Source organism: Macrobrachium nipponense, chromosome 13 (genome assembly GCF_015104395.2).
Source record: "Macrobrachium nipponense isolate FS-2020 chromosome 13, ASM1510439v2, whole genome shotgun sequence".
NCBI classification, from domain to species: Eukaryota; Metazoa; Arthropoda; class Malacostraca; order Decapoda; family Palaemonidae; genus Macrobrachium; species Macrobrachium nipponense.
Window position 1 is genome coordinate 48,484,036 of NC_087206.1, and position 25,156 is coordinate 48,509,191.

General features: G+C 37.6%; 1 protein-coding gene across 1 annotated transcript in view; it reads right to left on the reverse strand.

Moving 5' to 3' along the window:
• LOC135225786 (uncharacterized) overlaps positions 1-25,156 on the reverse strand; it is a gene marked incomplete in the record, with an annotated part of 392,131 nt that overhangs the window by 43,166 nt on the left and 323,809 nt on the right. The window contains 1 exon segment of the mRNA XM_064265264.1: positions 22,923-22,961. Within this exon segment, the coding sequence (XP_064121334.1) occupies positions 22,923-22,961 (39 nt within the window).

Sequence of the window (25,156 nt, forward strand, 5' to 3'; positions counted from 1 at the left end):
GCTTTTTTTGTTTGTTTGTTTGTTTATTATAGTTAATGGTTACTTAATAATTATTTGAAATGAGTACATGCAATATATTTAATAAAAAAAATGCGAATTAGATATCATAAAATATAAAATAAATCAGACTGCTATCATCGAAGCCAACAAATATTTTCTAGAATTCTTCTTCTGTTTTAATATTATACGTTTCATTATAGCTGTTAGTAACTCGGTATCTCCATTAGGTAAAGATAGAATAAAGAATAGAAATGAATGGTTATTATACTGTTTGGTAGTTTCAGTAGTTGAAGAGAGATAATTAAAATTTATGATTACTATACTGTGTGCTAGGTAAAAGTGGTTGCTTGGCGATCGTTTGCTACTCGTAGTGTTGAACGTAAACAAAAGGTTGGAAGCTTTTTTTTTGTGTATCATACTTAATAATTATAGTTAATGATTAATTAATAATTATTTGAAATTAGTACATACTGATTATTTATACATTTTATTGGCATATTCTAAGCTTTTAGCTTCTTAGGTTTAGATGTCAGAATCATAGACTAAGCTACAGTAGCAACTGCTAACACAGGCTAGGCTTATTGCTAGAATCAAAAGGCAACATTATAAGGGACATATGCTAAAGTCCTAATATATGCAGTAAAAATGGGGTTGAACATTACATGCCGTTGAATATTACTCAAGTATGTACAGTATTTTGCCTTTTTGGAGTCATATTTCTTCTGTCGGATCGGCATCGTAACCCTAGAACATGTGTTGTAAGCCTGGAAATAATTTACTGGGGTGTTTTTGTAGGGTTTGAAACAAATTAGGCAATTTACATGTAAAATGTGGTTCAAGATGAAATTAATCCATTCTGCCTCGGAATGGATTAATTTCATATCCTGAGGTACTAGTGTATGTAAGTGCATGTGTGTTTTTCTATGGATAATAAGGAGTGGTTTGATGGCGGTCATAAGTGTATGGGTATTGTCTGTTGTAGCGATTGCTGAGTATATCAGTGGTGAGCGTCCATCGGAAAAGACGGTGAGTCAGATTCTGAAGTAGCCAGTGTTATTTGGTGTGATTTGATTGATTTTTATATTGTAAAGTGTTGTGCGTGTGTCTGTCTGGTTGAGGTGAAGTTCAAGAGGTTGGTTGTACTGGTTGTACATTTGGTGTCTGTGAGTTGGCAGTTGGGGGCAGTGTTGGTGTTGCTGTTGTTTTGAGCTGCTAGTGTTCAGTCTGTGCAGTGATTTGTTGTGTTGTTAAGTTGTTTTACGACTGTAATTCTCGTTTGGTTGTTTTGTGTTGTGATTCTCGGCAGTGGTTGTATCTCAACTAGCATAGCCTATATCCAGCAGACAGAACAGCGCCTAGCCCTGAAGTCAGCCATTGATGGTTAGTACATGAATGTGAGAATTTTGTTTGTTTTCCTTGCTGAACCAACCGTCCTGCACTTAAAAGTAACATAAGGGGGGAGAGTGTGGCTGTGGGAAAATTTGTCAGCCGGTACGTACGATTAAACTACCGAATATACACGTATATCATGCGACTTTTCAAGACCTAATTTTGGAGCTAATTTTAAGGGGTCTATATGCATCTTTTCCATGGATCTTTTAAAAAGTTTACTTCACGGCATCCAATAATATTGTATGTATTTTCATATTATTGTTGTATTATAAAATACAAAAATAGCAATCAATGTTTTGGTTTGGAAATCAGCCAAGGACGATTTAGAGGTAAGTTTATTTTGCTGTAAAGAAGTCAAATCAAAGTGATTTTCTTGCTTCTAGTTAACGCAAATGAATCTCAAGATACTCTATTCATATGGGACAAGGTTATTTTACATTATACGAAGTGTTTTCAAGTCCAAATATCACTTGAATTTGTATCATTGTGAACGAAATATAGTTATTTTTTTCGTTAGTAGATGGCATTGAGGGTGTAAAAAATGAACAGATTGTGTTCCATATTTGCACTTGATTTCATCAGAATACTATGAGCTTTACAAATTTATCTTTTATCGGAGTGAACACAGAAAATGTGCTCTTTCATGCCAAATAGTTTTGATTAAAACACATTTCTCTCAAATTTTGTTTACGGTCAAGTTTGATGGTGCTATACCAAAGTTTCCATGTTGCCGATGCACGATAATAGTCGTTAGCAGATGAACATTCTTTCCTCGGCTTCAGCTACAACTAGCAACTTAAATTTAGCAGTATATGCCCTTGCCGATCTTTTCTCCATAGCGAATGAGGATATAGTAATGTAAAAATATATCAGTCCTATTCTATTTAATGTCATTTGTAACATAACTACGGTAATTTTTAACTGGGAATAATGTCTTATCTGCAAAATTTAGTTTACTTAGAACAGGAGATTTCCTTCTTAAAGGATTCTCATTCTCGGCCAGGAATGACAGGCCAGAGGACAATAATAATTGATTGTCAGCCATATGCATGAGGTATTGTCCCCTGTCTAAGAGAGCCCAGTTCGTTAATATGAGCTCCTGATGCTAATGCAATCAAGAAGATCGCCTACTGTAGCTTGCGAGTTGTTGTTGCTTCGGGTTCACTGAATTGAGGGGCTGATCAAAGTCTAAGCACCTTGTTCAGGTACCAAGTAATTGGAACCTTTCAAGAACGGGTCTTTGTAGTGCAAAGGACCTCAGAAAGGAAGTGGCAACTTCTATACTACGAAGAGCCAATCGCAAATCTATAAAGCAATGGTTCCGTTAATGCTGCTTTGTATGGCATGATTGTTATAACTGCTAGGCATTTTCCCTCAAAAAGAGTTAAAAAAATTTTAAAGTTTTTCCCTAGAAATTCTAACTGGGTTCTCTGTATGGATGATATAATATAACCATATATTCCACAATGGCTGATATTACCAGATGTACAACACAGACAAATTTTTGCACTAGGTACTTAGCAATGTTGGACGAGTAATTTTCATGGCAGATAACATTGAAAAAATCCACCCATGAAGGTTTCTGCTCAGAACGGAGGATCTGTAAACGACTTTCCCTCCTACGGACTGGGATAAAGCAGCGGACAGTAGTGTAATTTATCTCTTCGCCCGTTGTTGAAGTAATAGGAACCAATGCCTGTTTGGCCAATTTGGGGCTATTAAGTAAGCTGATCCTTTGAAGGTCTATTATTGATACAAATTGCAAAACCCCAGTCATATGTTCTAACTGCTGTGCAAGGCACGTTTTGAGGACTTGCCTTATTCTGTTCTGAGTATAATGGAGAGATAACAGGCCATGAAAAGTATCCCAACACAGATCCAGCCACTAAGTGTTTACTGGGTGTGAGGTGGGACTTTGTCAATTTATCATAAATCCTTTTGACTGTAGTCAGTTGACCACTGCTTCTAAGTTTTTCAAGCACACCTTCAAAATCTGGAATAATGGAGGAAAAAGATATTGTCCTCCATTTGTTCTAGTCTTGTAGGAAGGCATCTCTTGCTGTTGCTTGACCGACAGTTTGTGATTCTCGTATGTGGCAAACACATCCACTCCCAGTTGTGGAAGCATGTTGGCTATTGTCTGAAAAAAGCAGTTGTCTAACATCCACTGTTGAGGTTGATGTTTTTTTTTTGATAGGGAATCTACTCCACATTACATGGCAAGAACCCGTGAAATAAATGGCAGACAAGTGACACTTCCTTGCTTGCACCACCGAAAGATGACTTGGATTATTATATTGAGAAGAGGTAAGCGTGATCCCAACCTTTTGATGTAAGACATAGCAGTCATGTTGTCTAGAACTAACCAAATGTGTCTCTCTTCTGTCAGTTTGATTTTTTTTTTAGACAAAAAGACAGCTATCAGCTCCAGGAAATTATGACCATTCCTCAGGGTACAGTTGATTCCCCCCTTATTTGCACACTCATGATTCAATGTATTTTTCACTGAGAAATATTCATGAATTACTATACTTTCATATTATTTTTGTGACTAAAAGCACTTTTTGTGATAAAACTATTAAAATACTCAGTTATAAGCATTTATTGAGTTCTTTTTTATGTTTTAATAATCAACATAGGCAGCCTAAGTGTTTTTAGATGGGTGTTAAGTATTCGCAGATTTTAGCTATTTGCGGGGATCTGGTACCCATTCCCCATGAGTACTGGGAGTCTACTGTAGCTGACCACCTCCCTGCCACCTGACGATCCTCCAAATGTCCTCTCAACCCATCAAAAGGCATCTGTGCGTATTGTCACTCGTACAGACCAAGGAGTCAGGGAGACCTGTTTCTCCAGAGATTCCTTCCGGGACCAAGGCGAAAGCATCTCCACAACTTTTAAAATCTTTTGATGAGGTCGGTTTCACATCTTGTTTCTTGCATGCGATAGCCAGAATTTGTTCACATTCTTTTGTTGCAATCTAAGTACTGGATCTATTATTGATACAAATTGCAAAACCCCAGTCATATGTTCTAATTGCTGTTTGGAGACTGTGCAAGGCACGTTTTGAGGACTTACCTTATTCTGTTTTGAGTATGATGGAGAGATAACAGGCCATGAATAGTATCCCAACACAGATCCAGCCACTAAAAGTGTTTGCTGGGTGTGAGGTGGGACTTTGTCAATTTATCATAAAACTTTTTGACTGTAGTAAGTTGACCACTGCTCCTAAGTTTTTCAAGCACACTTTCCTTGTGGGCCCCCAGATCAAACAGTCGTCTAGGTAGGCCATTGGTTGTATTTCTAAATTCTCGAAGAACTAACGTTACTAACTTCGTCAAACCTTAGGGCAATGTTTAGCCCACAGGGCATGACTTTGAAGTCACTTTTAGAACAATTGAACGCACTAGGGCAATGGTAGTTATTTGGAAAATTTGGGCAAACATGCTTGTTCAATGTTGATAGATCTAGGATCACTCTTCGTTTGGAACAATCCTTTTGGGGACATTTAGAGAGATGTACTTAGTGGCAAATATCCACATTTCTCTATGGCTCTCATTAAGAGGGCCTTTTTGCATGTAACATTCCAGAGAGGAGTCTGGTTTTGGAAGAACCCCTTTACATGAGGGGGAGGGGCAAGACTTTTTCCACCCTAGCCCATTCAAAATTAATGCTGTGTCCCAAAAGGGAAGACTTCAATTGCCTGAAGTGTCATTGAAGTTGACCCCCAACCATACCAGTCCTATTGGTATCCACATCTTCCTCTGCTTCTGCCCTTGAAAGGCACTCCATTTGTTGCTTTTCCTTTTTTTTCCTTTTCTAGTATAAGATGGTCTTTGAACCTTGTGGAAAATATTTTTGTCAAAAGAGAGTACTCTTGTACAATTCTGTTGGTGGGCTTGCCTGTTACGTTTTTAACTGCAATAAACTCCTCAAACAGGTCCTTGCAGAAAGGGTTATTATGTAATAATGAACTTGCATTGGGAAGTGACTAGTTGGAGCCGCCAATGTTTCCATTCGTGCTTTTATGCACCATTCCAGAAAGTCATAGGATGTTTCCCACAGGGTTCTCTTAAAACTTTTAACCACAACAGCAACAATTACTCTGGAACATTTTGGAAGACTTTTGATGGCAACTTCCAGCAAGGTGGTAAAGGTTATAAAGCTAAAAAGGTGGATCCTAGAATGAAATTCTGCTGAGGCTGTTACCTCTGACATTCTTCTCATAGAAGTCCTAAATTGCTGTGTAGCTATAAATAAAGGAGGTGTTTCCCCATCTGAAGGGAGCTGTAGTGTTGCCCATTCCTTGGTGAAGATTTTTGAAACTGGGATGACAGAGACAAATGGTTTTAATTCTACCATTGTCTCAGGTCTTTTAATCACTACAAAATCCTAAAAATCTGTCTTTACAAGATTAATAATTTTGAAAATGAAGGGACAGAAGGCCGGAACTCTTTGGTGAGCAACTTAGGTCCTAATAAAGTGTATCTTCTATAGCTTTTAATGTTATAGACACAGGTAAGAAGACCGTTACTATTATTGGTCTTTCACATGTACAGCTTCGATTTCTGTATCTCTCTCATTAACCCTTAAACGCCGAAGCGGTAAAAAAAAAATGTCTCCTGTGTGCCGGAGGTGTTTCAGAGTGAGCGCGGAAGCGGAAAAAATATTTTTTTCAAAAAATCACAGCGCGCTTATTTTTCAAGATTAAGAGTTCATTTTTGGCTCCTTTTTTTGTCATTGCCTGAAGTTTAGTATGCAACCATCAAAAATGAAAAAAATTATCATTATCATATATAAATAATGCGATATATGATAGCACAAAAACGAAATTTCATATATAATTGTATTCAAATCGCGCTGTGCGCAAAACGTTTAAAGGTAACAAGTTACTATTTTTTCGTTGTAATGTACACTAAATTGCGATCATTTTGGTATATAACACATTGTAAAACAATAAAAGCAACACAGAGAAAATATTATCACAAAATAATGCAGGAATTCGTAACGCGCGGACGTAAAATATTTTTTTCAAAAATTCACCATAAATCTAAATATTGTCCTAGAGACTTCCAATTTCTTTCAAAATGAAGACAAATGATTGAATATTACTATACTGAAAGAGTAATAGCTTACAAATGCAGTTTTCGACCATATCTGACGAGTTAAAGTTGACCGAATGTTTATTTTTTTTATATATATTTATTATATGCAATTATTTCGGAAATTAGAAAAGCTGCAACCTTCAAATATTTTTAGTTTTATTCTACATGAAATTGCGCACATTTTCATATATAAAACTCTATGAAATGCGTAATATGAAACGGAGCAAATATTCCGAGAATGGGACGTACGCATTTCGGAGATTTGTGGCGGAGAATCCGCGCGCGGAGGGAAGGAAAGTTTTTTTTTTTTTAATTCACCATAAATCTAAATATTGTGCTAGAGACTTCGAATTTGTTTCAAGATGAAGATAAATGACAATATTACTAGACTGTAAGAGTTTTAGCTGACAATTGCGTTTTTCGACCATTTCGGTAGAGTCAAAGTTGACCGAACGTGGTTTTTTTTCTATTTATCGTGATTTATATGCAAATATTTCAAAAATGAGAAAAGCTACAACCTTCAATTATTTTTGTTGTATTCTACATGAAATTGCGCACATTTTCATATATAAAACTTTATGTAACGGCTAATTTAAAATGGTGCAAACATTACCACAATCGCACGTATGATTTTTTCGGAAGAGTTACCGCGCGGACGTAAAGAAAATGTTATTTTTTTCATAAATTCACCATAAATCGAAATATTGTGCTAGAGACTTCCAATCTGTTGCAAAATGAAGGTAAATGCTTGAGTATTACTAGAATGTAAGCGTTTTAGCTTACAATTGCGTTTTTCGACCATTTCGGTAGAGTCAAAGTTGACCGAAGGTTGAAAATTTGTCACTTATCATTTTTTATATGAAAATAATTCAAAATTGATAAAAGCTACAACCATGGGTTGTTTTTAGTTGTATTGTGCATGAAATTACACACATTTCCATATATAAAACTTTATGTAACGGCTAATTTTAAAACGGTGCAAACATTACCACAATCGCATGTATGATTTTTTTCGGAAGTGTTACTGCGCGGACGTAAGGAAAAAGTTTTTTCATAAATTCACCATAAATCGAAATATTGTGCTAGAGACTTTCAATTAGTTGCAAAATTAAGGTAAATGATTGAATATTACTAAAATATAAGAGTTTTAGCTTACAATTGCGTTTTTTGACCATTTCGGTAGAGTCAAAGTTGACCGAAGGTTGAAATTTTGGCACTTATTGTTATTTATATAAAAATATCTCAAAACTGATAAAAGCTACAATCATGAGTATTTTTTAGTTGTATTCTACATAAAAATGCGCACATTTTCATATATCTTACTCCATGTAACGGCTAATTTACAATGGTACAAAAATTATGTCAAAGTGACGAAATAATTTCAGAGATGTGTCACAGATACTTTTTAGTGCGGCAAGAAAGAAATTCGCGCTTGCGCGCCTGCGTAACGATTGTAAACAAAACAACACCTCGATCCGTGAACTCCCAGCATCCCCAAAGGCGCGTGATTCAAAAGTTTTCGGCTGGTAGGCCTATAAGTATTTTTCAGCGAATTTAAAAAAAAAAATTTTTGAGTCGACGTATGGTACGTCCATTCGGCATACGGGAGACATTTTGACTCGACGTTTAATACGTCCATTCGGCGTTTAAGGGTTAATTAGATATTTACGAACTACAATGAGAGGAAATACGCACTGATGCATCTACCCAAGGATCATAAGTATCATCAGGGATGAGTATTGGAGCCCCTCTCATGCTTTTATTTGAAGTTTTGTATGCATACCTGAACAATAGTGGTTTCCAGCTGTAGTACTAATACTAGACCTTATATGGGCTACACTTGCATCCCCTCTCACTTTTGGGTTGCAGGATGCAGTACTTTTAAACTTTGGTGTGTACCAGACTAACTAAATTCCTTTTAGGAATCATGCATCATGTCGCTCATACATTGCTGTTCTGTGGCAGTGACATTTTCTGATGTTATTCATAAATTCCTTATGGAATTGATCAAACACTGCAAACTGTGTATTCCTTTTGGGGAGCTTGTGTAACCTGACTGAGTACCTACAGCTGAGCTGCAACTGCCTGTTCCCCAGGGGGCGAGTTACCATAACCCTCTGAAACTACTGTCGTTTCCATTGGGTTCAGGTGGAACCTTGCACCCATTTTGGGGTAAAGATCCTAATTTCCTTACAGAATTGATCAAATGCTGCAAGCTTGTGTATCCCATTATGGGAAGTTTGCACATTTTGATTGGGCTTCAACAACTGAACTATAACTGTCTGTTACTAATGGGGCAGAAGTCTTGGGTAAGTTACAATACCCCTACGAAAATATAGTAATATCAGTCGGAGTGAGATGGGTCCTAGTACCCCTTTTAGGGGAAAAGATCTCCTTCAGCATTAATAGCTGTAAATGGGGATAGGATTCCTTCTAAAAGACTTCTCCCATGGCTACCTGAAATCTGTGTCCCTGATCCATCAGGATTCAGCACGGTCATTCCAGTGGCAATGCCTCCTTCATATTCCATACAAAAATCCCTCTATTAGAAGCCAGTCAGTATTAAATTATTAATGAGGGGCACCTCTGTAGTTCCTCATACAATTTCCATTTTTGTAATAGATTCTATTAGAAATCTATTAACTTTAGCCATTTAAGGTTTAAGTTAGTTTTGACCGCCATATATGGCTGTACAGTATTAGTCTTTTTGCACCAGTTATGTTAAATTTTAATCTGAATTGTCATACCATTTGGACTAATATCCTATGTACTAATTTGTTTAGTTAGCCCAAGCCCCCGATTTATAAATGGCTTTAGGTTATTTAATTATGCCTACGATACTGTTTACATCCCATCCTAAGCTATTTGGGATAAACTAACAATAAGTACACCAACAATAGGATGTTTCCTGAATTGTTCTCTCTTAGCCTATTAAAGGGCATTGCCTAATCCAGATTATTCTAGATCAAATGTAAAGGCTATATAAAAACAGAAAGTTACTTACATGTAAATTCATAGTTAGGCTAACCTCTTTTGTCTAACTCAGTTGGTTTATATCTAGCCCTAAGCCATTTGGTCCACTATATAAAACAGTAACTTTCTAATATGAAACTCACTGATGTGAAATTTTAAAGTTAGGCTATCACTTAGTATAGGTTACTGTCTAACCCTGATTAATTTACCTTTAAAAGTATGGGATTAAAAAGGCATAATTTGTAGCCTTCAAGATAGGTTACTACTCATAGTCCCATTGGTCTATGTACTATTTTTTGTCTACTATATAAAACAGTAAATTACTAATGTGGAACTTTATAGTTAGGCTTTCCCCTAGTATAGGTTATTGTCTCGTCCTGATTAACTGTTTTTGGTCTACTATAGCTAGGCTAGCCCATAACCTAGCCTAGGTTATTGTTCAAATCAATCTAGATTATTTAATTCTCTTTTAAGGGTATGCACATGATACCCTACAGTATTAAGACAACTCTTAAGTATACAGGCTATATAAAAAGGGAAATGTCAATCGCCTCTTATCTAATACTAAGGTCTTTGTTGTAAACTTGGGCTACTGCCCAGTACTATAACCTAACAGGATATGTCCCTAAATCTTACCTTAATTCAGGTTACTGCCTAATCCAGGTTATTTTTGTTCGCCTTTAAGGATACATAATCCTAGGTTAAGGCTACAGACAATATCTACTAGTCTAGCTAACATACTCTCACTGAATCAATGTAGTACGTAGATTGTAGCCTACTGCCTGGTAGGCTATTGCCGACATCGTTATCTGAACAGATTATCTATTATTATTAACAATAATTGTGGAACATTTCTTTAGATAAAACTTTTAAATAGAAAAATAAACTCTTCAAAACAACTTTCACTTCTACAAACAGCTAACAATCGCACTGTAATGATAGCTATGAGAAATAATATTAGATAGAGTAGCGTAAAAACATAAAAGAGAGAATAATCAGAGTACAATGAAAATAACGAGAGAGAGAGAGAGAGAGAGAGAGAGAGAGAGAGAGAGAGAATTGAGCTTTGGTTTATGTGAGTCAGATTTAAACATCGAGGTGTAGACAGAACAAACTTTTTAGTCACAGGATACAAGCGAGACGGGAAAGTGACAACAGCCAAAACACTGTCACAATAGAAATCTTAAGACTGCCGTGAAATTGTTGACAAGTGACCTCGCACCTGACTCGCTCAGCATCCGTCGATTAGGAAGCTCCATCTTCAAGAGGCGGTATTAACATGTTAATTTAGAAAGCTCCACCTTCACGAGGAGGATATACATGTTAACCCCACCAAAAAGGGGATGGGGTAAGATAAGAGAGTCAACTCCACTAATCCTGACCCCGTTTTGGCGGAGACCTGGAACATACACTGCCTTAGAGAGTTGAGCCAAGACGATCGTGGGGGTAGCTGATAGCAAAGCAGCAGAAGCAGAGCAGAGTGGACCAACCGCTGTCATACAAGAAAGAACAATACCTTTCCAGAACATTATAGTGGTCCTAACTAGATTACCTAGATTTTTATAATCCTAAGTTGTAATTTGTGAAAGCTGTGAACTTGTATTCTTTGCATTAGTAAAGAAAGAAAACTCTGCCTTTCATCTCACTCAAACGCTCCTGAGAGACTTGATACTTTGAATCCAAACTACCATTAAGAAGAATAATAAAGTAAAGAAAGAAACATAGAACCAGAACCAATCATCTAAAAGAAAGAAACAGGTAAGAGAACAATATCATCACAGCACAATGTATGAAGAGCCGACGACGACGTGTACTGACTGACGAAAAAGCCGGTTTGCAGCTTTTCACGCACATTAAAATCTTTGTTCCACAGTCTAAACTAAAAAAATTTTTTACTTGGAACTTGAAATTACATACTCAGCTTTCAAGTTAGAAGTTTCCATGAAATTCGGTAATTAAATTAATACGTGAAGAACAAAACTTTTGGAGCTAATGATCCCAAATTGCTGGCGCCGACATATACTGGAAAAAAAAAAAAAACGCTTTTCACGCACGCTAAAATCATTGTTCCACATTATAAACTAACATTTTTTAACTGAAACTTAAAACTGTACACTTAGCTATCAACTAATGTTTCCATGAACATCGGTAATAAAATTAATAAGCGAAGAACGAAATTCTCCGACCTAGCCTAATGATCATAAGTCATAAGAATCTTTGCTCCACAGTCTTAACTAAAAATTTATTAACCGTTAAACGCCGAAGCGGTAAATAAAAAAATGACTCCCGTGTGCCGGAGGGGTTTGAGAGTGAGCGCGGAAGCAGAAAAAATATTTTTTTCAAAAAATCACAGCGCGCTTAGTTTTCAAGATTAAGAGTTCATTTTTGGCTCCTTTTTTTGTCATTGCTTGAAGTTTAGTATGCAACCATCAGAAATGAAAAAAATTATCATTATAATATATAAATAATGCGATATATGATAGCGCAAAAACGAAATTTCATATATAATTGTATTCAAATCGCGCTGTGCGCCAAACGGTTAGAGGTAACAAGTTACTTTTTTTTCGTTGTAATGTGCACTAAATTGCGATCATTTTGGTATATAACACATTGTAAAACGATAAAAGCAACACAGAAAATATTATCACAAAATGATGCATGAATTCGTAGCGCGCGGACGTAAAAAAATAATTTTTAAAAAAATTCACCATAAATCGAGATATTGTTATAGAGACTTGCAATTTGTTTCAAAATGAAGGAAAATGATGGAATATACGATACTGTAAGAGTTTTAGCTTACAAATGCAGTTTTCGACCATTTCGAACGAGTTAAAGTTGACCGAATGTCGAATTTTTGTTTAAAACTTTTTTTTTTATATGCAAATATAAAAAAATTGAGAAATGCTACAACCTTCCAATAATTTTTGTTATATTGTGCATGTTTTTGCGCACATTTCCATATATAAAACTATAAAATAAGCGTAATATGAAAAGGCACAAATATTAGGAGAATGTGACCTACGCGTTTCGGAGATTTTCGGCCGAGAATCGGCGCGCGGACGGAATAAAAATATTTTTTTCAAATATTCACCATAAATCGAGATATTGTTCTAGAGACTTGCAATATGTTTTAAAGTGAAGATAAATGATTGTATATTACTAGACTGTAAGATTTTTATGTTACAAATGCGTTTTTTGACCATTTCGGTTGAGTCAAAGTTGACCGATCGTAGTTTTTTTCCTATTTATCGTACTTTATATGCAAATATTTCAAAAATGAGAAATGCTACAACCTTCCAATATTTTTTGTTATATTGTGCATGTTTTTGCGCACATTTCCATATATAAAACTCTAAAAAAAGCGTAATATGAAAAGGCACAAATATTAGGAGAATGTGACCTACGCGTTTCGGAGATTTTCGGCCGAGAATCGTCGCGCGGACGGAATAACAATATTTTTTTCAAATATTCACCATAAATCGAAATATTGTTCTAGAGACTTGCAATATGTTTTAAAGTGAAGATAAATGATTGTATATTACTAGACTGTAAGATTGTTATGTTACAAATGCGTTTTTTGACCATTTCGGTTGAGTCAAAGTTGACCGATCGTAGTTTTTTCGTACTTATCGTACTTTATATGCAAATATTTCATAAATGAGAAATGCTACAACCTTCCAATATTTTTTGTTATATTGTGCATGTTTTTGCGCACATTTCCATATATAAACCTCTAAAAAAAGCGTAATATGAAAAGGCTCAAATATTAGGAGAATGTGACCTACGCGTTTCGGAGATTTCGGCCGAGAATCGTCGCGCTGAGGGGAAAAAATATTTTTTTCAAAAATTCACCATAAATCGAGATATTGTTCTAGAGACTTGCAAATGATGTTTGAAAATTAAGATAAAGGATTGAATATTACTAAATTGTGAGATTTTTTATGTAACAAATGCGTGACCATGACCATTTCGGTGAGTCAAGTGACCGATCGTAGTTTTTTTCGTACTTATCGTACTTTATATGCAAATATTTAAAAAATGAGAAATGCTACAACCTCCAATATTTTGTGTTATATTGTGCATGTTTTTGCGCACATTTCCATATATAAAAACTATAAAATAAGCGTAATATGAAAAGGCACAAATATTAGGAGAATGTGACCTACGCATTTCGGAGATCGCTGCCGAGAATCGCGCGCGAGGAGGGAATAAAAATATTTTTTTCAAATATTCACCATAAATCGAGATATTGTTCTAGAGACTTGCAATTTGTTTTAAAGTGAAGGTAAATGATTGAATATTACTAGACTGTAAGTAATTTGCTTACCCATATATATATAATATATATATCTATATATATATATATATATATAGATATATATATAATTTTTTTTTTTTAATAAGTAAAATATATATATTACATTCTTCGATTATGTTACCAATACATAAATAAAAGGAATGCAGGTGACACTTCTCTTTTCACATACAATGAAATGTCTTATTATTATTTGATCATGCACAGATTCAGGTATATAAAAAATTGTAATAAATATAAAAGTAAATATAAAATAAATGCAGAATACTCACTCGTAATCCTGACTCTTCGTTCTATTCTTGTTTTCTCCCTCCTCCATTGAAGAGTCTTGCATTTTTTTCCACTCAACATGACGAGGTACATGGTGGAGGAGGGAGACGCGCGCCCTTACTGCTGATGGATCCGGCGGCCCCGTGCGCCCTCCGCTGTCGGTTTAGGGGGTGCGCTCCAATACATGACCTTAGTGTGGTACTTTCGGTCACACTCCCCTATCCTGCAAAGAGCAACTTTGCAGATACGACAAGAACTGGGTGTCTCTCCTTCTGCCATTCATATGGCACACGAGGCACCGTTTCTGCCTTCGCCCTTGTAAGGCCTCCAGTATGTGATCCCCTTGCTGCAGCCGACACGCAGGGTCCACTACCCGACGAGAAGCGGTGATGGTGGGGCCGGCAGCAAGAGGGGCGTCGTCAGCAGGGCGGCGGCAGCAGGGGCGGCGGCAGCAGGTGCGGCGGCAGCAGGGGCGGCGGCAGCAGGGGCGGCGGCAGCAGGGGCGCGGCAGCAGAGGCGGCGGCAGCAGGGGTGTCGTCAGCAGGGGGGCGGCGGCAGCAGGGGCGTCGTCAGCAGGGGCGGCGGCAGCAGGGGCGGCGGCGGTCGAGCGAAGTTGGCCCTCCTATCTGCCCTTTCCTCTAGGGGCAGACCTGCAGCTCGGGGCAGGGGGTCAGTTATGGAAGGCCACTCATCGGGATCGAAGTTGATGAGGGCATTCCCGGCTACCTCTAGGAACTGTATGTGGGTCAACCTCGGAAGATTGTCACCGCGGTACCCACAGTACAGTATGTAGGCATTTTGGAGGGCCAACTGAAGGATGTATTTGAGGAGCTTCTGTGTCCACCTTCTGGTTCTCCTGGCGAGGGATAGTACTGGATGAGCTGATCAAAGAGATCAACTCCTCCCATGTGCTGTTGTAGTGCCCAATGACGGTAGGCGCTCGGTATGAAACTCCTCAAACACAACTCGGCTGTCGACGTGTCTTCTTCCGCTGTACATCTCTTCTTGGATGGGTTCATGACTCGTCGTAATCATGGGGATGAGTCGGACACCCTTCCAACAGATGACGAAGACAGCGCCCTTCCGCCGCCACTCTGTCTCTCCTCTTGCCAGGTGTTGCGGATGACTAGCGAACCTCTTGAGGACATTCGGGGCCCCACGCACCAACCGAAGGGTACCACTGTCGTGAACACCTGCTTCATACAGTTCCTGGGCCAGGGATACCGAGTTATAATAATTATCCATAAACAGGTGATATCCCTGGTTACGGAAACGTCCCACAAGATTGAATACAGTGTCACGCAGCGTGGAGAAGACCCCGGTATACACTGAAAAGTCCACAACGTATCCAGTGTTGGCCTCGGTAATAAGAAAGAATTTCACACCATATTTCTTTGGCTTCTTGGGGTTATACACTTTTATACTAAGACGTCCTTTGTAAGGCATCATCCCCTCATCCAAAGACAGGTTCTTTCCAGGAATCACGAGATTACTACACCGCTCATGGATATAATCCAACACTGTGCGCACTAAAATGAGGCGATCACTGTTATTCCGGGGTATGGCCCTTCGGTTGAAGGCGTTGAAGTACCTGTCCAACGCCAGGAAATTATCACGGGACATAACGCCAGGCACATTCGGCATACATAAAAAATAATTTCTCCTCCAATATTGCCTGACGTCGACAGCAGGTGTCATACCAAAATAAATGTGGAGCCCAAAAAAATGCGCCATGTCAATGAGGTTGCCAACCCCGCCAGGTAATACGAACAAGGTCGTCCTCAGCTCATACCGGCAGTACCGAACGTAGTTCACCGTCTCGTGTACCAGGTATTCCAGCAATTCCCGCGTCAGGAAAAGCTGGATGAACCCCAAAACAGTCAGGGGTACTGGTACGGTGATCCCAGGGGTTGCCGTGAAGGGGTGCAAATTAGGAGGGGTGGGGTCCTCCGTCCACCCCTCGTCACTCTCCGACGACCGACCTTCACCTTGGCTGGCGCGACGAGCCGACCTTCTCTTCTACGTGCCCGCGCGCATGATATTGCACACTATCCACCCCCGTTGGCCCATCACCCTCACTTAGGCCCTCACTTTCTGTATCGTCCTCTGCGATAAAACTTGACCCCGTATCCCCACCCTCCCCCTCCTCAGATTCCCCCTCGTAAGCACTGAACCCACTGAATTCGAGCTCACTTTCGGGATGTGAGCCTCGAACGGACATTGGGGGCATATATTCATCCTCACTTTCATCGGGACTGATGTCCTCATCACTCGATGACCATCCGCCATCAAAATGAGGACTTGCGACATGTTCCCGATCAAGCTCCGATAGATATTCATCTATGTCCCTTGGTTGGAGGCCTCCCAAATGCTTACGAATGACCCTAAGGACGCCCACATGCTTCCTAGGGGTAACCAAAGGCATACGCTGTGTTCCTAAAACACTTTCAGCCACACGTGGCCGCACAGAACGGCCTTGAGGCGCGGGGTCATGCTGAGTGCTTGGCCCCTCGCCAGCATCCAGGTCCAAAACTCGCCTTACACGATCCATTCCGACGGGTAAAACGCGCCTTTCGCGGTTCACACGTCGTTGAGACATATCTATGAATGTCCTGTAGCAACACAAATGCTCAAAGTCTCGCACAAGTCCAGAAAAACACGCTTTTCACGAAAGATCGCTCTCGGATGGTGCGCTACTGATGCTGGCTGGAGCGAGAAGAAGGGATATCGCGCATGCGCACTTGGGTCACGCTTCAAAACAAAACAAGGCCTTGATCCGTGAACTCCCAGCATCCCCCGAGGCGAGTGATTCAAAAGTTTTAGGCTGGCAGGCCTATAAGTATTTTTCCGCGAATTTTAAAAAAAACTTTTGTATGTCAACGTAAAATACGTCCAGTCGGCACCCGAGAGACAATTTATCTCGACGTAAAATACGTCCAGTCGGCGTTTAAGGGTTAACAGAAATTTAAAGCTATCCACTTAGCTGAATCAATAAGCGAAGAACCGACTTTTCTGAGCTCTGGTTTCGTGACCAACCAGAAAAAGGAAATGGCGTCTTGGTCGGATTTCGGTCGATGGTGTGTAATGTATACGCATAACCATTTCTTCTTCTTGCAGTTTTGACGCAGATAAACTGGGTATTAACGTTCACTAAGGATAATAGAAAGTACCCTCTTATCCTGAGTTCATTTATACTAAATCACGTTATAATGTTTATCATGATGACGCAATACCTGGCACAAGCCTAGTTAAGAGAATTCTTTTACATCAGTCTATCACCATGGAGCTCTGGATAGACCATGGAAAGGGTCATCATTGAGGACAAGACAGCGACTACATCATCAAAAATGCAAATATTGAAATTCTACTATGGTGTGACAAGATTTTGATATTCAAGGCTTGAATGTGCTGGAATATTGTAAATTAAAATTTAATGATAAAAAAACTCTCTCAACAGGAGTTATATTGACTATATATAAGGTATTTACCCTTTGCATGATTGTCTGTAAAGGAAATACTGTTGGACCTTCCAAGATGGTTTTTTAATCCTTCAAAAAAAACTGACCATATTGGAGTTCAAGATCAACCAGTGATAAGTGTCAAGGAAGGTACCTTGATATGTACAATCAACCCGCGGTATTCACAGGGGATGTGTACCATAACCCCCCACCTCCCACCCCACGAATAGCTCAAATCCACAAATACTTAAAACCCCTCCAAAATAGGTTAGAACTGCCTATTTTGATAGTTCAAATTAAAAAAAATCCTGTAGAAATGCTTATACTTGAGTATTCTAATAGTTTTATTGCAAAAAGTGCCGTTAGTCATGAAAATATAGTAATTAGTGACTATTTCCTAGTGAAAAATACTGTGAAAAGCGAATTTCCTGAGAATAATGTGTATGTAAGTTCCATACAGAAATCCGCAAATCGGAGAGTCCGTGAATCTGGAACTGCAAATAGGAAGGGGTCGACTGTACAGACTACAATTTTCAATCTCTAAATTAACAGTTATTGACTGAACTAAGCCAGATTCAACTATTAAAAGATTTCAAACTCAAAACGAATATTTCAGTTAATTATTTGTGATCCTAGTATTTTTCATTTTGATATTGTATCATGAGGAGAACTTTAGACTGGACACCAATGGATTGTCCATTCTAAGTCTATTTAATTTTATTTTTGGTAGGTGGTCCCTAGTTTTGTATTTTTATATTAACTGGTTTACATTTGTAAACTTACGTATTAGTAGCATGAACTGTTGTAAAAGTATATACACATTTTGTCATTTGATTTAATGACATATTGCAAAATTCAATTACATATTTCCTTTTGGCTTATCCTACATTTATGTCTTGTACTAACCTTAAATTACATTAAGAGAACAATTAATTTGCAAAAAAGTAGGCAAGTTGCTGAAAGGTGTTATATTCAGAGCTACAAAATAGATTACAATCTCTTAAGATCCAGAAGCTTTGTTGGGAAAATGAGAGGAGCAGTCAGTCAGAGAGGTGGTCGAGATAAATGCTGTAGATTGAAGATTAGTTGGAAGACCTAGGAAATCAGATAAAATAGTCAGTGCTACACAGCTATACAAGAGAAGATATTGGCAAAAAGTGCACAAGACAGCAAAGAATGATGTGAATTCATTCCAAATCTAACCCCATAGGGAAAACATCTGATGCAGGATTAACATGGATAAAGGTAATGATTCTGTCTTCATTGACCTTTATTAGTAAAAAGGGAAAGCCGATTACACTTTGCTTTTGCTTGTTAGCCAGGATAATTCTTATGTTCATGATTGTATTCCATACACATTTGTTCTAGTGGATTGTGTTCCATAAGCATATGTTCTACTGCAGTGGTTCTCAACCTTTTATGGACCAAACACCCTTTCACCATGTCGGAATGTCTTCCCCACCCCACCCTTTTCCAAAATTGTCTGCCTTAAAAGGTTCATTCCAAATACTAGACAACAAAATACTAACAAAAACTAACACGCTAGCAGAGAGTGAACCTATCATGACCTCTCAGTAGCGCGGACCGATACATTCTGCGTTTGATGTGGTCCTAAAACCAGTTTGGGCCAGCCAATCTGTGGTCACAATTCCCCTGCTGAAACTCTGAAATTCCCCCCTAGAGTGGTATTCTCCTCTGGTTGAGAACCACAACTGGTTATACCTGCTAACAGTGGTAAAAATATACCTTAAATTGACTGTAGTAAGATTTAGCTGTAGAGATAATTTTTTTAGCACTAGCCACAAGTGGTTACAATGTTTTGAACCTTAGGAGTCAGAGAAATGCCCATCTCTTTCATGGTGTCTGCTCTTTTTCATCTACAGATCTCTATAATTGGTAAAATGTTGCATAGATTAAAGCATCTAAGGTTTGTCATGATCCCAACATACTTATATTAAAATACAGAACAACTGCTTCTTGATAAGGCCCCATTCTAACTATAACATTGCTAACCCAACCCATGTTGTACTATTTGCTGTGAACTAGAGAGAAAGAATGGCAGTCAGTTTATTACGATGCAAAGTTCAAGTACAGGCAGTCCTCGGGTTATGACGGGCTCGGCTTACGATGTTCCAAGATTAAGGCACTTTTCAATTAAATTCATCAGAAATTATTTCCAGGGTTACGATGCCTACAACACTCATCTGGCAGAAGAAATATGACACCAAAAATGCAAAATAATCAATATTTGAAGGTTTTTGGGATGAAAAATGCAATAACAATGCAGTTTACATAGTTTTTAATGCACCCACAGCATTAAAAGTAAGGTTTTCTTGGGATTTTTAACGATGTTCCGGCTTACGAGGATTTTTGGGTTACAACGCGTCTCAAGAACAGAACCCCCGTCGTAACCCGGGGACTGCCTGTACTTAGGGAGAGGGCCAGTTATCTATATCTAGGAACCTTGGCTAAAAGTTTGCAATATCCATTTTGAGAGTACTCTGGAAAGAAAATTGATCTTCATATATGCATTATGATGAAATTTTTGTCATGTGGGAGGCTGACAATATGTTAGAAATAACAAGAGTAAGTTGCAAATATACAAAAGCAGATGCATTTATACACACCCACCATCTACTGTAAACCGACTCACACACAAAAACATAAAAACATATATTTAGATAGCCTAGTTAACACTTTTAACCCTTAAACGCCGAAGCGATAAAAAAAAATTGTCTCCCGTGTGCCGGAGGTGTTTCAGAGTGAGCGCGGAAGCAGAAAAAATATTTTTTTCAAAAAATCACAGCGCGCTTAGTTTTCAAGATTAAGAGTTCAATTTGGCTCCTTTTTTTGTCATTGGCTGAAGTTTAGTATGCAACCATCAGAAATGAAAAACATTATCATTATCATATATAAATAATGCGATATATGATAGCGCAAAAACGAAATTTCATATATAATTGTATTCAAATCGTGCTGTGCGCAAAACGGTTAAAGGTAACAAGTTACTTTTCTTTCGTTGTAATGTACACTAAATTGCGATCATTTTGGTATATAACACATTGTAAAACGATAAAAGCAACACAGAGAAAATATTATCACAAAATAATGCATGAATTCGTAACGCGCGGACGTAAACAAATATTTTTTTCAAAAATTCACCATAAATCTAAATATTTTCCTAGAGACTTCCAATTTCTTTCAAAATGAAGACAAATGATTGAATATTACTATACTGTAAGAGTATTAGCTTACAATTGCAGTTTTCGACCATATCTGACGAGTTAAAGTTGACCGAATGTCGAATTTTTTTATATATATATTTTTTATATGCAATTATTTCAGAAATAAGAAAAGCTGCAACCTTCAAATATTTTTCGTTTTATTCTACATGCAATTGCGCACATTTTCATATATAAAACTGGAAATGCCTTAATATGAAACGGAGCAAATATCGAGAATGGGACGTACGCATTTCGGAGATTTGTGACGGAGAATCCGCGAGCGGAGGGAAGGAAAGATTTTTTTTTTAAATTCACCATAAATCTAAATATTTTGCTAGAGACTTCGAATTTGTTTCAAGATGAAGATAAATGATGAAATATTACTAGACTGTAAGTGTTTTAGCTTACAATTGCGTTTTTCGACCATTTCAGTAGAGTCAAAGTTGACCGAACGTGGTTTTTTTCTATTTATCGTGATTTATATGCAAATATTTCAAAAATGAGAAAAGCTATAACCTTCAATTATTTTTTGTTGTATTCTGCATGAAATTGCGCACATTTTCATATATAAAACTTTATGTAACGGCTAATTTAAAATGGTGCAAACATTACTACAATCGCACGTATGATTTTTTCGAAAGAGTTACCGCGCGGACGTAAAGAAAATGTTATTTTTTTCATAAATTCACCAGAAATCGAAATATTGTGCTAGAGACTTCCAATTTGTTGCAAAATGAAGGTAAATGCTTGAATATTACTAAAATATAAGAGTTTTAGCTTACAATTGCGTTTTTCGACCATTTCGGTAGAGTCAAAGTTGACCGAAGGTTGAAATTTTGGCAATTATCGTTATTTATATGAAAATATCTCAAAACTGATAAAAGCTACAACCATGGGTTGTTTTTAGTTGTATTGTGCATGAAATTGCGCACATTTCCATAAATAAAACTTTATATAACGGCTAATTTTAAAATGGTGCAAACATTACCACAATCGCATGTATGATTTTTTTCGGAAGAGTTACCGCGCGGACGTAAGGAAAAAGTTTTTTCATAAATTCACCATAAATCGAAATATTGTGCTAGAGACTTCCAATTAGTTGCAAAATTAAGGTAAATGATTGAATATTACTAAAATATAAGAGTTTTAGCTTACAATTGCGTTTTTCGACCATTTCGGTAGAGTCAAAGTTGACCGAAGGTTGAAATTTTGGCAATTATTGTTATTTATATGAAAATATCTCAAAACTGATAAAAGCTACAATCATGAGTATTTTATTGTTGTATTCTACATAAAATGCGCATATTTCTATATAAATACTTCATGTAACGGCTAATTTACAATGGTACAAAAATTATGTCAAAGTGACGAAATAATTTCAGAGATGTGTCACAGATACTTTTTAGTGCGGCAAGAAAGAAATTCGCGCTTGCGCGCCTGCGTAACGATTGTAAACAAAACAACACCTTGATCCGTGAACTCCCAGCATCCCCCAAAGGCGCGTGATTCAAAAGTTTTAGGCTGGTAGGCCTATAAGTATTTTTCCGCGAATTTTAAAAAAACTTGTAAGTCGACGTAAAATACGTCCAGTCGGCACACTAGAGACAAAAAATGTCGACGTAAAATACGTCCAGTCGGCAGTAAAGGGTTAATCTACCTGGACATATACTGAGTTGAAAACCAGTGTTGGAAGATAACACAATTCTACTGTTTTTGTTCTCACAACATCGGTCCATAATTTAACACTTTCATTACACTTAGAAGCAGGGGAGAGCACTACCGGTGAGTAATTCAACTTCAAATCAATACTACAGATTAAATACTGAACAAAAAGAATTAAAAAGTAAATTCAGACAAATCCAAGTTTTTCATTAAAAAAAACTCGGAAATATGAAAATAAAAAATATAAAAGCAAATTCAAAAAGAGACATTATTTTGAGCATACTGGTACATGAACACGTTCACGCAACAAGTTGCAATTCACCACAGAAATTCCAGAGGCTCCCAAACCCTTTGAAAAATGTTGAGCTGGTAATATTGACCACAGTGAAATCACTTCTTAACCAGCAACAAAATAGTTTATCTTGAAAACTGCATCACAATACAATCCCTTCATAAAACACAGTTGGATAAGGACAAAACAAACCCAATATGAAGCCCAACCAAAATGCAGTACATTTCTTACCACGATATCCTGGCAAGACCCCATCATATTCCTCCTCATCTGAGAAAACATCAGCAATGTGTAACATAGACCAAAATCTGCCACACATGCAATTTTGAAGTCATTGAAAATAGTAATATGGACCGAATCAATCAATATATATAAACATAAAATTGTACTAGTAAATAAAAATAATTTTGAGACTCGAGTAAAATTCACCGTTTTCCGAAAAGGAACAAATAACATGGTAAAGAGGAATGAAAAAGGCGAGCATCATTCGGCCAGAGAGCTGCTGTCATTTCTCATATACACCTACTGTTCACCTACCACAAAATAGACAAATGTCAAAAACCTAAAATGAAAGAGTTCAAGCTGAATCAGAAAACCTCATGTATGAACGGAACCGAATAATCCCAGGGATGTGAAAGCTTTCCTATATGAGTCATTGGCATTATGATTTTCTCGTTCTATTACACAAGTCAGAGCAGATGCTAATGTTGTCCCTTCGATGGTCAGCATTGCCAAAAATTTAGATTCTAGATGAATTATATCCAAAGCAATTGAGCAAAACAAAGGGGTAAATTGCTAGAATTTGCTGGTGTTACTATACTAATGTTGAAAATCAAGCACTAGTGTATGACACTATTTCCCAGTGTGGTGTTATATTGCACCAAAAGTTTCTCGGTTTTAAGGTATGCACCTATATAGCTTTTCCCACAATATCTGTATTTCCTGTGCAAGTTATTCCTTCAGTTGTTACACTGAAGCATCAGCAGAGTCATGTTATACTAAGGTGCCAACTGCAACTCATTCACGTTCTAATACTTAGGTGATTGTTGGAAGCAGCTGCAGCATTGTTTTAACTCACTGGCTTTTCATTTTCCAAGTTGGAGGGGCCATAAACTTTCCAAATTCTAAGGCTTTTCGTCAAGGAAGTGGGAGGAGGGTTTTGAGGACTTGACAGTGACAACCAAAAATAGGTTTTTTGCAAGTCAAAACCTATTTTTTGACAGCATAGTTGCTGTTTCATCCTCAAAGGAGCATTACAAAGACATTGACATGTGGCAAAATACTTAAGCTCCCAAAATTTCAATCACATCAGTCCTAAAGTTAAAACTAAATAATATATTTCTGATCCAAGGTTAAGCCACAAGTTTCAGTAACAAAGAACATGAAACTAAGCAAGAACTTGTGTTTTTATTGTGAAGTTCTGTAGTGACTAACCTAAGTATGCTGGGTATGGTTGAGGACTTGACACACCTTCCCCAGCAATAGTCAGCATACCCCTCCGTTAAGAAGACCACTAGTTTTCTGCAGTAGCACCTATGGGGTCAGGACTAACAATGCCACATACTGATACACAGTGCAGTCGAATTTGTTCTAGCTCATGGCAGTAGTACTTTAAGAATATACTGACTGTTGACCACCCAGTACATTTGGAGACCTCTTAGAAACATACATTTCTGAAGGCTAACGATGTACTACTTACTTTCCTAATATCATCCGACCTAGGAAAGAAGTGTGGGTTTGCCTTTTTAATGAGAGACGCTAAAATTATTTTTAGCCCTTGTGGAGAGAGTGGTTTATTCGTGCTAGGATGTAGAAAAATCAGACCTTCTGGGATGTTTGCCGTGACCTCTAGGTAAACCTTAAGTGCTTGAACTGTCTGCTAAACTGAGTTTTCTTATAAGAATAGGACATTTCCTTCTTAAAGGCTCCTCATTTTTGGCCAGAAATGATAGGCCAGGGGGCAATAGTAATTCATTATCAACAGTTTGTGCAATATATCGCCCGTGTGTAAGAGAGCCCAATTCACTAATACGGGCTCCTGATGCTAATGCAACCAGGAAGGTAGCTTTTTGTAGCATTGATTTGTGGTTGTATTAGGCCTTCTGAATTGAAAGGTATACATAAAAGTCTAAGTTCCTTCTTCAATCCCGAATCTATAGAGCAACAGTTCCGTTAACATTACCTTGTATGCCATAATTGTTGTCACTTCAAGATGCTTATCTTCAAAGAGGTATATAAAACTTAAAAAGTGTTTCTATAGAAATCTAGACTAGGCTCTCATTATGGATCTAATCTAACCATATCTTCCATACAGACTGCTATTGCTGGATAGATGATGTCTGTAGCTTTTGGACAAAGTACCTAGCAATGTTGGGTGAGTGGTTTTCACAGTAGATATTTATAAAAAACACACACATGAAGGTCTCTGCTTAGAAAAAAGGGTGCTTTCTGGGATAGCACAACAG